The sequence below is a fragment of the Euprymna scolopes genome, chromosome 33 (assembly GCF_053919585.1).
Source record: "Euprymna scolopes isolate OS-2025 chromosome 33, ASM5391958v1, whole genome shotgun sequence".
Taxonomy (NCBI): Eukaryota; Metazoa; Mollusca; class Cephalopoda; order Sepiida; family Sepiolidae; genus Euprymna; species Euprymna scolopes.
Genome location: NC_136514.1, coordinates 57,574,413 through 57,588,146, shown reverse-complemented (window position 1 = coordinate 57,588,146; position 13,734 = coordinate 57,574,413). Strand labels below are relative to the sequence as shown.

General features: G+C 33.2%; 1 protein-coding gene across 3 annotated transcripts in view; it reads left to right on the top strand.

Annotated features, from left to right (window-relative positions):
* Nucleotides 1-13,734, top strand: part of LOC145258233 (uncharacterized) — a 129,120-nt gene that overhangs the window by 51,423 nt on the left and 63,963 nt on the right. For 2 of the 3 annotated variants that reach the window (XM_080116193.1, XM_080116192.1), the window contains exons 5-6: nt 6,411-6,518; nt 10,253-10,297. In XM_080116193.1, the coding sequence (XP_079972319.1) occupies nt 6,411-6,518; nt 10,253-10,297 (153 nt within the window). Of the gene's footprint in view, nt 1-6,410; nt 6,519-10,252; nt 10,311-13,734 lie in introns of all 3 variants that reach the window. The other variant, XM_080116195.1, reaches the window with a different exon arrangement.

The following is a 13,734-nucleotide window of genomic DNA, read 5'->3' as shown; positions in this document are numbered from 1 at the left end:
ATGTGCACTCATTGTCCGTTTCTTAATTTTGATTTTCTCAATTAGAGTTGTTATGGAAATGTTTTTTTTTTTTGTTTTCTTTTTTCTTTTTCTTTTTTCATATTGCCCCACTCCCACCCCACACACATCAGGAGGTTGAGAATACAGTTCAGTTTCTTCTTTCTGTATTTATTTATTTTTTTTTGGTTCCCCTACAAAAGGAGGGTAGACCTGTAAATTCATCCTTGTCTGTTCGCCTGTCCGCACTTTTCTCAATAATTACCCCTTGGGATTTTTTGAAATTTTACACAAATATTAAACATATGAGTAAAAAAGTAACAGAATGGATTTTCCAGGAAAGCTCTGGTTGCCTCCCTAGGGGCGCCTTTCAGGTTAAAATGGCTAAAATTGACACTTTTGTGCTTATTAAAAAAAATTGATGCCTTGGATTTTTATAAAACTTTCTGTAAAGTTATTTTGTTTGTCTATACTTCGCAATAACTTTTGGGTGTGCCCCAGGTGCTCTTTTAGGGCTAATAAAAACACTATTTTTGGGACTATTTTACCATATTTGGTCCAAAATTTTCTGTGTATGTCTATTTAGCAGTTTTGCATGGTGCTGAAGTCAAATTTAAATATGTTAAGACCTTGGGGACTTTTGGGGCTAAATGGAGGACAAATGATGGACTTAGTCATTTCTTTCTTGCATGGTGCAGAACTCAAATTTACATATGTTAAGGCATAAAACTGCACCGTTTGTTCATGTTCACCAGGATTTGACGCTCTCTGAGGGTTTTTAGGGCTAAATGGGGGAGGGTTCAAATGCTGAACTTAATCGGTTTTTTTTATACCTCGTTCATTGTGCACTCATGGGAGAACATACATGCTTCACTTGTTTTTTTTTGTTTTTTTGCCATTGACTATTCACGTTTGCTAAAGCGTGAAGAATATTTTCATTTCCCCAATTGACCACATAATTTGCAAACTTTTCTTGGTCTTGCCAAATGCCAGGACAAGAATTCATCTAGTCTGGTGGAGTATCCAGCTAAGTACTGTTACTTGAGGTATTATTACTGGGAGAACGTGCATCATCCTTTGTAAGAGACGCTGTATAGTTATGCCGAGGGGATTTTATTTGGCTTTGAATACTATCTTTTTGGAATATTTGGTCAAGGTTTATTTGTAGGACAATAATATAATCTCATGTTAGCATGTCCTTGCAATTCTGTGCAGAGAGATGAAAGACATGGTATCTAATAGGCATTCAAACTATTTAGAGATGAAAATGTTGTCAAACTTTAATGTGTGCGGCTGCTGAAATGTGTAAGAGAATCGTCAACCTGTCCTGTTTACCAAACTCCAATCACTGGCAGCTGTATGCAAGTGACATCGCTGTAAGGAAAAAGAAAAAGGGAGAGAGAAAGGAAGGGGGGAAGGGAGAGAGAGAAAGGAAGGGGAGCCTGAAGGAGAAATGAAAAAAAAAATGATCCAAGCAAAATGGCAAGGAAAAAAAGAATGGGCATATACCGATGATGATGTTTGAGAGGACAGAGGTCACAAAAAAGGAACATGATCATGGTTTATTCGTGAAAGTAGCCAAAAATAAATGTTGTTGTTAGAAAAAAAACAAAAAGAGTTGAGTTATTATCTGTCCTATGTTCATTGCGACGTACCCTGCTACAACATGTTGGGTCATGGGTGTCTACATGTAAGCGTGCATATAAAGGTGTACAATGTTACAACTGTTCCATTGCCGCAATGTTGCATCTCTGTGCTTGATCTACAAGTACGCCCACTGAATGTGCTGTGATCAACTTACTGTACTTTATCCCTCTTCCCCCTAATGTAAATACTTCTGACCAACCAGACTAGTAGTGAAATATCACCTCGTTGCTGCAAAGATTCCAAAATATCAAAAGACTTTCGATTTGAATAGCTTCTTTACTTCAACCGCTCACCTTTGGAATTTTCTTTTTGTTTCCTCGTCTGCAGCAACAAGCAGAAATTTAAAAGTAATGTAAATCAACATCTTGTTGCACAATTTCCCACGTAGGATGCTCACTATAAATCTGGCTCCTAATCACTGTAAACCCTCATGGCAATATTCTTTGTTTGATGCTCACTATAAATCTGGCTCCTAATCACTGTAAACCCTCATCGCAATATTCTTTGTTTGAGGTTAAAAAAGTGTTCAAAGCTTTTCATAATGATGCAAAGTTGCAACTAATAAAACACACCTTAATATGTTGTTGCTGTAGAAAAAAAAAAAAAAAAAAGACGCCATTAGTGTCTATTGATGGGTAAACTGTAATGGGCGTCCCACTGTTTCTCTGCTGATGAATCTAAGAAAAGTGGATGGAATGTTGGGAAAACTGCCAAGCCATGTGAAGCTCTTAATATTTAGTTTTCCTTCGCAAGGAAAACATAAGCGATGTTGTCAATAATCAATTTTCGTTTTGCATATTGCTGTACTTTTCAATCTATGGAGACATAAGTACATTTTATCTCATTATTACGATTTATCGGCTTTTGAAGGAAAAGCACTGCACCTATCAAACATGTATGCATAAGTTTATGAAAGTTGTATTTGAAAGTTTTTTTTCTGTTTGTCATGCTATTTCTCCTTGTCATTTTGCTTGGATCGTTTTTTTTCATTTCTCCTTCAGGCTATCCTTCCTTTCTCTGTCCTTTCTCCCTTCCTTTCTCTCTCTCTTCCTTTCTGGTCCTGGATATGACCTTAAACTATATCCAGTGGTGAGGCCCCAGCTTGCGGGCTTTGGGTAGTGTAGAGCCACCCTTTAATTGCCATTGCTCCCAGGTCCTCTTTTTTCTTCCCTTTTCTCTCTCTCTCCTCTTTTTTTCTTCCTTTTTCTCTCTCTTTCCTCTTTTTTTCTTCCTTTTTCTCTCTCTTTCCTCTTTTTTCTTCCTTTTCCTCTCTTTCCTCTTTTTTCTTCCTTTTCCTCTCTCTTTCCACTTTTTTCTTCCTTTTCCTCTCTCTTTTTTTCTTCCTTTTCCTCTCTCTTTTTTTCTTCCTTTTCCTCTCTCTTTTTTTCTTCCTTTTCCTCTCTCTTTTTTTCTTCCTTTTCCTCTCTCTTTTTTTCTTCCTTTTCCTCTCTCTTTTTTTCTTCCTTTTCCTCTCTTTTTTCTTCCTTTTCCTCTCTTTTTTTTCTTCCTTTTCCTCTCTTTTTTCTTCCTTTTCCTCTCTTTTTTTCTTCCTTTTCCTCTCTTTTTTTCTTCCTTTTCCTCTCTTTTTTTCTTCCTTTTCCTCTCTTTTTTTCTTCCTTTTCCTCTCTTTTTTTCTTCCTTTTCCTCTCTTTTTTTCTTCCTTTTCCTCTCTTTTTTTCTTCCTTTTCCTCTCTCTTTTTTTCTTCCTTTTCCTCTCTTTTTTTCTTCCTTTTCCTCTCTTTTTTTCTTCCTTTTCCTCTCTTTTTTTCTTCCTTTTCCTCTCTCTTTTTTTCTTCCTTTTCCTCTCTCTTTTTTTCTTCCTTTTCCTCTCTCTTTTTTTCTTCCTTTTCCTCTCTCTTTTTTTCTTCCTTTTCCTCTCTCTTTTTTTCTTCCTTTTCCTCTCTCTTTTTTTCTTCCTTTTCCTCTCTCTTTTTTTCTTCCTTTTCCTCTCTCTTTTTTTCTTCCTTTTCCTCTCTCTTTTTTTCTTCCTTTTCCTCTCTCTTTTTTTCTTCCTTTTCCTCTCTCTTTTTTTCTTCCTTTTCCTCTCTCTTTTTTTCTTCCTTTTCCTCTCTCTTTTTTTCTTCCTTTTCCTCTCTCTTTTTTTCTTCCTTTTCCTCTCTCTTTTTTCTTCCTTTTCCTCTCTCTTTTTTTCTTCCTTTTCCTCTCTCTTTTTTTCTTCCTTTTCCTCTCTCTTTTTTTCTTCCTTTTCCTCTCTCTTTTTTCTTCCTTTTCCTCTCTCTTTTTTTCTTCCTTTTCCTCTCTCTTTTTTTCTTCCTTTTCCTCTCTCTTTTTTTCTTCCTTTTCCTCTCTCTTTTTTTTTCCTTTTCCTCTCTTTTTTTTCTTCCTTTTCCTCTCTTTTTTCTCTTCCTTTTCCTCTCTTTTTTCTTCCTTTTCCTCTCTTTTTTTCTTCCTTTTCCTCTCTTTTTTCTTCCTTTTCCTCTCTTTTTTTCTTCCTTTTCCTCTCTTTTTTTCTTCCTTTTCCTCTCTCTTTTTTTCTTCCTTTTCCTCTCTCTTTTTTTCTTCCTTTTCCTCTCTCTTTTTTTCTTCCTTTTCCTCTCTCTTTTTTTCTTCCTTTTCCTCTCTCTTTTTTTCTTCCTTTTCCTCTCTCTTTTTTTCTTCCTTTTCCTCTCTCTTTTTTTCTTCCTTTTCCTCTCTCTTTTTTTCTTCCTTTTCCTCTGTCTTTTTTTCTTCCTTTTCCTCTCTCTTTTTTTCTTCCTTTTCCTCTGTCTTTTTTTCTTCCTTTTCCTCTCTCTTTTTTTCTTCCTTTTCCTCTCTCTTTTTTTCTTCCTTTTCCTCTCTCTTTTTTTCTTCCTTTTCCTCTCTCTTTTTTTCTTCCTTTTCCTCTCTCTTTTTTTCTTCCTTTTCCTCTCTCTTTTTTTCTTCCTTTTCCTCTCTCTTTTTTTCTTCCTTTTCCTCTCTCTTTTTTTCTTCCTTTTCCTCTCTCTTTTTTTCTTCCTTTTCCTCTCTCTTTTTTTCTTCCTTTTCCTCTCTCTTTTTTTCTTCCTTTTCCTCTCTTTTTTCTCTTCCTTTTCCTCTCTTTTTTTCTTCCTTTTCCTCTCTTTTTTTCTTCCTTTTCCTCTCTTTTTTTCTTCCTTTTCCTCTCTTTTTTTCTTCCTTTTCCTCTCTCTTTTTTTCTTCCTTTTCCTCTCTCTTTTTTTCTTCCTTTTCCTCTCTCTTTTTTTCTTCCTTTTCCTCTCTCTTTTTTTCTTCCTTTTCCTCTCTTTTTTTCTTCCTTTTCCTCTCTTTTTTTCTTCCTTTTCCTCTCTCTTTTTTTCTTCCTTTTCCTCTCTCTTTTTTTCTTCCTTTTCCTCTCTCTTTTTTTCTTCCTTTTCCTCTCTCTTTTTTTCTTCCTTTTCCTCTCTCTTTTTTCTTCCTTTTCCTCTCTCTTTTTTTCTTCCTTTTCCTCTCTCTTTTTTTCTTCCTTTTCCTCTCTCTTTTTTTCTTCCTTTTCCTCTCTCTTTTTTTCTTCCTTTTCCTCTCTCTTTTTTTCTTCCTTTTCCTCTCTCTTTTTTCTTCCTTTTCCTCTCTCTTTTTTTCTTCCTTTTCCTCTCTCTTTTTTTCTTCCTTTTCCTCTCTCTTTTTTTCTTCCTTTTCCTCTCTTTTTTCTTCCTTTTCCTCTCTTTTTTTTCTTCCTTTTCCTCTCTTTTTTCTCTTCCTTTTCCTCTCTTTTTTCTTCCTTTTCCTCTCTTTTTTTCTTCCTTTTCCTCTCTTTTTTTCTTCCTTTTCCTCTCTTTTTTTCTTCCTTTTCCTCTCTCTTTTTTTCTTCCTTTTCCTCTCTCTTTTTTTCTTCCTTTTCCTCTCTCTTTTTTTCTTCCTTTTCCTCTCTCTTTTTTTCTTCCTTTTCCTCTCTCTTTTTTTCTTCCTTTTCCTCTCTCTTTTTTTCTTCCTTTTCCTCTCTCTTTTTTTCTTCCTTTTCCTCTCTCTTTTTTTCTTCCTTTTCCTCTCTCTTTTTTTCTTCCTTTTCCTCTCTCTTTTTTTCTTCCTTTTCCTCTCTCTTTTTTTCTTCCTTTTCCTCTCTCTTTTTTTCTTCCTTTTCCTCTCTCTTTTTTTCTTCCTTTTCCTCTCTCTTTTTTTCTTCCTTTTCCTCTCTCTTTTTTTCTTCCTTTTCCTCTCTCTTTTTTTCTTCCTTTTCCTCTCTCTTTTTTTCTTCCTTTTCCTCTCTCTTTTTTTCTTCCTTTTCCTCTCTCTTTTTTTCTTCCTTTTCCTCTCTTTTTTCTTCCTTTTCCTCTCTTTTTTCTTCCTTTTCCTCTCTTTTTTCTCTTCCTTTTCCTCTCTTTTTTCTCTTCCTTTTCCTCTCTTTTTTCTCTTCCTTTTCCTCTCTTTTTTTCTTCCTTTTCCTCTCTTTTTTTCTTCCTTTTCCTCTCTTTTTTTCTTCCTTTTCCTCTCTTTTTTTCTTCCTTTTCCTCTCTTTTTTTCTTCCTTTTCCTCTCTCTTTTTTTCTTCCTTTTCCTCTCTCTTTTTTTCTTCCTTTTCCTCTCTCTTTTTTTCTTCCTTTTCCTCTCTCTTTTTTTCTTCCTTTTCCTCTCTCTTTTTTTCTTCCTTTTCCTCTCTCTTTTTTTCTTCCTTTTCCTCTCTCTTTTTTTTCTTCCTTTTCCTCTCTCTTTTTTTTCTTCCTTTTCCTCTCTCTTTTTTTCTTCCTTTTCCTCCCTCTTTTTTTCTTTTCCTCTCTTCCCTCCGTTTTTGAGTTCATGTAATTATGGGTTAACAAAATATATTTTTTCCAATTTATAAAGATAATTTATTCTATATTTTTTGTCATTTTTCAGGAGAGAAAGGGCTGGGACAGAAGACTGGAAAAAATCTTCACTACAAAGGTGCCCCATTCCATCGGGTCGTCAAGGACTTTATGATCCAATGTGGCGACTTTACAAAAGGTATTTTTTTTTTTTCACATTTTTATTGAACTTTTCTGTTTGTTGTTTAGTATTTTCTGTACAAATATTTTTTTTTCCAGAACTCAAGAAATTAGTCAAATTCTCCTTTTGTCAGTTTATTTTTTTTAGTACAATTCCATTTAAATGGATCATGTTCATATTTATGCTAAGGGTTTTCAAGTTGTCTATGAAGCCATCCTTAAAACATCTTTTTAGTTTGTTTCTTGGATATACTTCATGCTGCAGTTCTGCCATTTGCCATCCTAATTATCATCCAGTCACATTTCACAGCATCATCAGTTTGTAAGACAGCAGTGTTTGATGCGAAAAAATTGTTAGCTAACATTTCAGATCCTCATAAAGCGTATTTTGAACTCCTCCATTGTTTTATGTGTCAATGATATATAATCTACATCTCAAAGAATACAGAAGTATAAAGAAGACACATGAGTTGTCGACATTTTAGAAGTTTCCCGGAGGCTTTGTTGGCCATTTTAATCTTTAGAAGTGTAATGGATTTCGGATTCATCTCCCTTGAAAGTGCTACCAAGATATGTAAAGGAGTCAAATACTGGTTCCTTTGATGTAGATATTTACTCTTGACATACTGATGTTCTGCTAGTATAATGAGTAGGGCCGTGACAACAGCATATTCTTTTCATTGTTTTGACTCTTGAGTATACATCCGTTAATATCTTATATGTTTTTATATAGACTGATGCGGTTCTTGGTTGATTGACTGTCTTACTGTGTCAGATCTATACTTGAGTCAAAGGAATGAAAAGAATATGCTGTTGTCACAGCGTTAATAATGAGTATTACTTTAGTTTTCACAAAGGATAATTCAAAGTTAGACACTGGAATGAGAGCATGCTACTACCGTGGATTAAATAAAAGGTTTTGTTTGGCAGAAAGATTCCCGAGTTCAACAAGATACATCTGAAGAAGAACACACACTAAAGAAAAGGTTAATTTCACTTTCCTGGATATCTTCCTTAATGTGAACAATAAGTTCTGTGTTGTCAATACAGAGATACCACACTATGGTAGTATTAGACTGCGTACTAAAACGAGCAAATTTTTGAATTTTTGAGATGAGGATTGATAATTCATATAATTTGGATTATTGACTACTGTTTTCTTCTTCGGTGTTTTCACAATGTTTCAGTAGATGTAACCTTCAAGCTTCTTCAGGTGTATCTTGTTGAACTCTGGGAATGTTTCTGTCAAACTCTGCACAGAATTTCAAACAAAACCCTTTATTTAATCCATGGTGAGTAGGATGCTCTTGTTCTATTAGCCATAACTGGATGAAAGTCATAAGTAATTCACAATTGTATTTTAGTGTAACCTGCACTGTGAATTGAATCTTCATCCTCCAGAAGAGTGTAACTTACTCTTGAATTTTACCAAGTACTTTATCTATTGTTTTTTTCTTTCTCCTGTATATCCTTCTTAATGTGGGTAACAAAGTCTATATTGTCAATATAGAGGAACCGTCACGCTAAGATATGGAAAATCTTGAACTTTACATGAAGACGTTAAAGATCCTGCTAATGATCCGAAACGCATGAGGACACTAACATTACTGTCCGTATAAGCATTCAAAAGTTCAAAAGGATCATTGCAAAGTGTAACAAAAATAATGTTAGTGCAAAGATGTCATCCTGTTTAACACCACAGAGAGTGCACAATTAAAGTGGAAGTGTGCTTTTAAAGTGTGCTGATGAAGGTAAGACATTCTAGTGAGAATCCAGGTTTGCTTTGCCAAGTGTTCTGCAGTGTCTGGCTCTATGTACAATGTTGAAAACTTTCACCAATTCCACAAAAACCTGACAGTGCTACCTGTTGTTTGTTTGACACACTTGAAGGTCTCTGGGGAAAAAGAAACTTGTGTTTTTATTCTTGTTTATTTAAGAGCCAACTTATATATTAACACCATGATTTCTTGTATGTCTACGATTGTTGGAAACATTGTTAATATTTTTATATAAACTTTGATGTTTCATTGAGTTTTGCCTAACCTATATACACATATACAAATACCCATTTCATTGGTAAAATAAATCACTTATGAAAGTAGTACAAAACTATTGTTTTCTTATGAAAATTAAAATCATGATATTGAACCTTTTATGGCAGTTTTCATCAGAATCCATTTCATGAATTTTGATTTATTTCTTAAATTTAAAGCTTTAGTTTACTGTTTTTTAAGATGAAATTAAAATTCAAGGGGTCGCGCTTCATTAGTGTCTAATTACTATCAATCAAATTCGATGCAAATCTTATCTGTTTGAATTTTCAAATAGGTGTTTGTGCCCATATTATGAAGCTTAAATTAATTTTACAATACCACAAAGAAAGTGACATTTGGGAGTTATCAATTTGGAGAATAGTTATTAATTGATGTTCATTTATTCAAATTGCACAAAAATTGGGAGTTTTTTAAATAGAACTAAATTAGACTAAATGTAGCCCACATTACAAATTAGGCATATCAGCTGCATTTCATTGGTTAATTCAGAAGTGAATCCTGTACATCTATACTCCTATAAATTTTTTTTTTTTTTTGGTGTACTAATATTCATATTAAAAACCCTTTTTTCTATTTATTTAAAAAAAAAATTACAACTTTGTTATATATGGGTTGTGAAATTGCATTCATCTGCAAAAGATCTAGGTAATTTGCATATTTTAAACATTCATTTTAATTCCCTATTTTTTCGTTTTTCGAATGGGATAATCATCTTTAGTTAGCTATTATGTATAATTATATTCATGCAGATATTCTACATAATTTATATTTGCATAACATTTGTGTAAAAAGGTTTATAGTAAACACAAACCTCTTTCTATATCTTTATGTATGCATATATATATATATATATTTGTTTAAAAAATTTTGCCTACCAAACTCCTCTGTCAGTTTTTAGTCTACAGACATGAAACTTAATATATAGGGTATTTGACCTTATGCAAAATTTTATATTTGGGTTTTAGCCAGGGAAAATTGGTGCAAAAGTGTGAAAAAAAAAAAAAAAATGAAATTTGCCTGGTGACGGTCGAATGACGACATTACGGATATGCAAGCATAATGTAATAGCTATTAGTTCATGTTTTAATTTCTAGCCTTGCAGTTAACATGTCTTCATAGCTTAGGCATTAACGTCAAAGGAAAAAGTAAATCGTAAGCTGAACGTTTTGGTTTCAATTCTCAGTGGTGGTGCACAAGTCATATTTTTTTTTTTTAACTTTTTAAATCATTACTATATATATATTGAGTTCAATATATAATATAATACAAAATCTGCATTAATCAAAATATATTTAAGTGTATTTTATGACAGGACAATGCCGGGCAGCTTGTTAGTATAAATATATAAACATTAAAGCGGCAAAAGTTTACTTCGAATAGGTGCTTTATGCCAAATTGATGGTTGAATATGATTAAATTTGTGCCCGTTTTTGCATTAAATTCTTAACTGTGCAGCGAACGGATACAATACCACTTGGTTGGCTGAACCTTATAACAAAGGTATGTATAAAATTTCAACCAAATATGAGAAAATTTGGAATGGACAGACTAAGATAAATATAATATAGATATACATACACCTATCTCATATAAATACAGATAAACAAAAAAACATTGTTTCAAACTTTTAGGGTAATTTTTTTTCCCTATTACAAAATCAGTTTTTTTTTTATTGGTTTTTTTCTTTGTCTTTTTTTAGGAGATGGTACAGGAGGAGAATCTATATATGGAGGAGTGTTTCCTGGTACGTATTGCTGGTATGTAGTTTGGATATTTTACTACTGGTCAGTTTAGTCTGGTAGGTATGCATACAACCATATATATGTGTGTGTGTGTCTATATGTAGGAAAAATGGGAAAACTTATCCGACACTACAATATAAATAAGGATTAGGAGTCTCATGTGAAATAAGTCTTAATATTTCGTTAAAATTTATACTTTCTTCAACGGCCAAGAAAATAAAGATTTTATTTATTCGGAGATGTTATTCTATCACTCCAGAAAGTAACTGACTATACCACTTGCGTTTGGGGTGGATCAAAATGTAGTATCTATTCTGTGCCTTTATTTTTATCTAAATTAGTCTTTTCTACTCCGTTTAAAAAATGTACTTCACATGTAAATTAGAACTCGTGAGGAGGTAAGTAAATAGAGATTCTTGTTGCAATCCTCTACCTATGCAAAAGTCAGATGTGCATTTGAGTTCCTGGACTACATTTTTGATGGTAAAATTTAAGTCTGTTTTTTTTTTGTTTTACGTTTGTGTGGTTTTTAAATGTATATGAATTTCTCTATAATAATGTCACAAACTCTTGCATCTCCAAAAATATAATCTTTGTACTCAAATGCAGATAATGCAACAAATCCTGTATATGTGCTACCAAATCACAATAGGGTCTCCTTACATAAAAGCAATATAAAGCTTCCAGACAACAGAAAACTCTTTATGGCACAACAATGCAGCGAAGGTAGGTTTGCAATCATGGTCATCTTTCAGATAGCAGATTATTCTTGTTAACACAAGAAAAACCAAAAAAACTTTGTAACTAAATTCACACCTGCACTAAACAAATCATGATGCAACATAAATGGCATGAACAATCTGAAATAGATATATGCAAATGTGGGTGTGTATATATAAACATAAGTGTGTATAGGTTTGCATGTGGGTAACTATACATATGGGCATGTAAATCTCAGCATATAAATACACACTATATAGATCCCAACATAGTAAAACAATGCGCATCTGTAAATTGCAACTGCACCTGAACTACACCGACACACACTGACCGAAATGCACATACATGCCTTACAGGACACAAATGCTACCCTATAACAAATCAACATCGAAAGAGAATGTAAAAACACGCATAATACACAAATCATAGATACACACCTTCCGCGGAACACACAACATATTTACACAAGAAGTACACCCAATAAAAAGTGTGTTTATTATTTTATTTAAAAAATTTTTTTTACTTCAGTGCAAGTTCTCAAAAATCAAGGAGGTGGGGGGGGGGTGCTTCCTGAGGGGCTAACACTTGACCTCTATATAAGATACATAGATATGCGAGTATTCCCTTAAAATTATTAATCTTAAACATTGAGTTAATAAAAAAACATTAATTCTTTTTCATCAATTTACCCGTTAACTATGTTATAGTATATTTTTCTTGTGGTTTCTTGATTTTTATTAGACTCCAGGACAAGAATTCACCTCGTCTGAAGTATCTAGCATAGTGCTGTTACTAGATCCAACATTACTTGGAGAAGGGGCACTATTCTTTGTATGAGCGAGTGTGTAGCCATACAGAAGGGATCTTGCTTGGGTTTCGAATACTGTGTTATTTTGAATATTTGGTCAGGGTTTACTTATAAGGCAAAATATCCTCATACAAGGTTGTCCTAAAAAAAACCCTAGACTCATATCAAAACTGAAGGATGGAGTTTAATAGGCATTCAACTGAGGTTTTAATGTTTGTGATTAAATTAATCTTTATTTAGCTCTGAACAATGGTGTTGTCACTAAGGTGTTTGTCTTATGCAAAGAACTGATAATGGAACATGATGTGCAGTAAAGGAAACTCAATGATACATAAAACTGACAAATTTTATTTTATAATAAGGAAAGATGAGAAGAGATAGACATATTATTGGAAAGTGATGTTTGTTGTATGGCATTCACCTTAGACTGGTTTAACCAGCTTCCTCCAAAGGAGGAAGTGTAAAGGAAATATCAAATTCACTGTGTATAACATGACAAAAAGAACAATTCTTTGACCAATTGTATAGAGTTGGCAGAAAAGCACCAGAGTGCATCTTGAGCATTAGATGGCTTCCTGTCCAATTTTGGCTGGCAAGTAGGTCTGAACTTTTTTGTAGAGTCTGTATTACAAGGTTAATAATTGCAAACTTTTATGGTGCTTGTACAGATTAGTGATGTTTTTAAACCAATGCATTTCAGGTGAAAACATTATGTACTTATATGTCATGTCAAAATAAGTATAAATTCCAAAAATTCTGAAAAATGAGCCAATAAAAATTATTGAATTGAGTTTTATTGTATGTATTAATATGGAAGTGTTGTGAAACTAATTTTTGTGTGACAAACTGACTTATCTCCCTTGATTTTAATTCAGTCTGTCATTTTTAAACACAAATTTCAATAATTGTGGTTGATTTCTTTTCCTCATAAAAATACATCTAACACATTTTTTACTATCATTTTGCTACTTATGCACTTATGTTACCATACTGAAATGATAATGTTATTATTTTGAAAGTCATAATTAACATGCCTTGCCATTATACTGTACTTCCACCTAACAATTTAATAAAAAAAGATATTGTGAAACTTGAATTTAATTTGAAAATACTATTTAAAAATAGCATGTTAAGATAAGCATAAGCACCATCATTTTTTTGTAATTTTTGGAAATTATATGAATTTCAATATGGCACATAATGTTTTCACCTGAAATGCGTTGGTTTAAAACCTCACTAATCTGCACAAGCACCAACTTTTTATTCAACTGCCAATGTCTTAAAATAATAATAAAAAAAAATGTCACTTGTGGTTTGATCCTAGAATTAGCATAATTTGCCTAATGATTAGTCTTGTTTCTCTCTTAGTATATTATGGTATACATTGTTGGGATTGCGCATTTGATACACGTGGGGGGAGAGAAGAGAAGCTGACATCAATTATCTGCTCGCTTCTCTGCACAAAGGGAAGAAGCATTCCGTAGTCTGTGTTTGCCCTTGGCTTCTCTTAGTGTTATCAAGGGAGAGTATATATAATAGATATTTATCTCGACTCTAACTGTATGTATGCAAGCACCCAAGATAATGAAAGTATATGTTCATGCACCCAAGCATCATTAACACTAATAACTTTGTGCCATACCAAAAAATTCCACATATAGGCGTACAGAAAAATAAAATGCACACACACACAGTCTTACACACATTGAAAGAAATATAAACAGGTTCTCTCACAAAGGATGATACAGAAGCACACTTCAAAGATCATCTCTCCTAAACACTCGCACCTGGTCAAAGGTCAACAGGAGCACAAAACACAAAGTAGATACAGACAAATAACACTTTAATAAAATTAAAAAATCCTTTAATTACTCCCCAAATGACAAAAACACAACTTTTAATAAGAGTGAA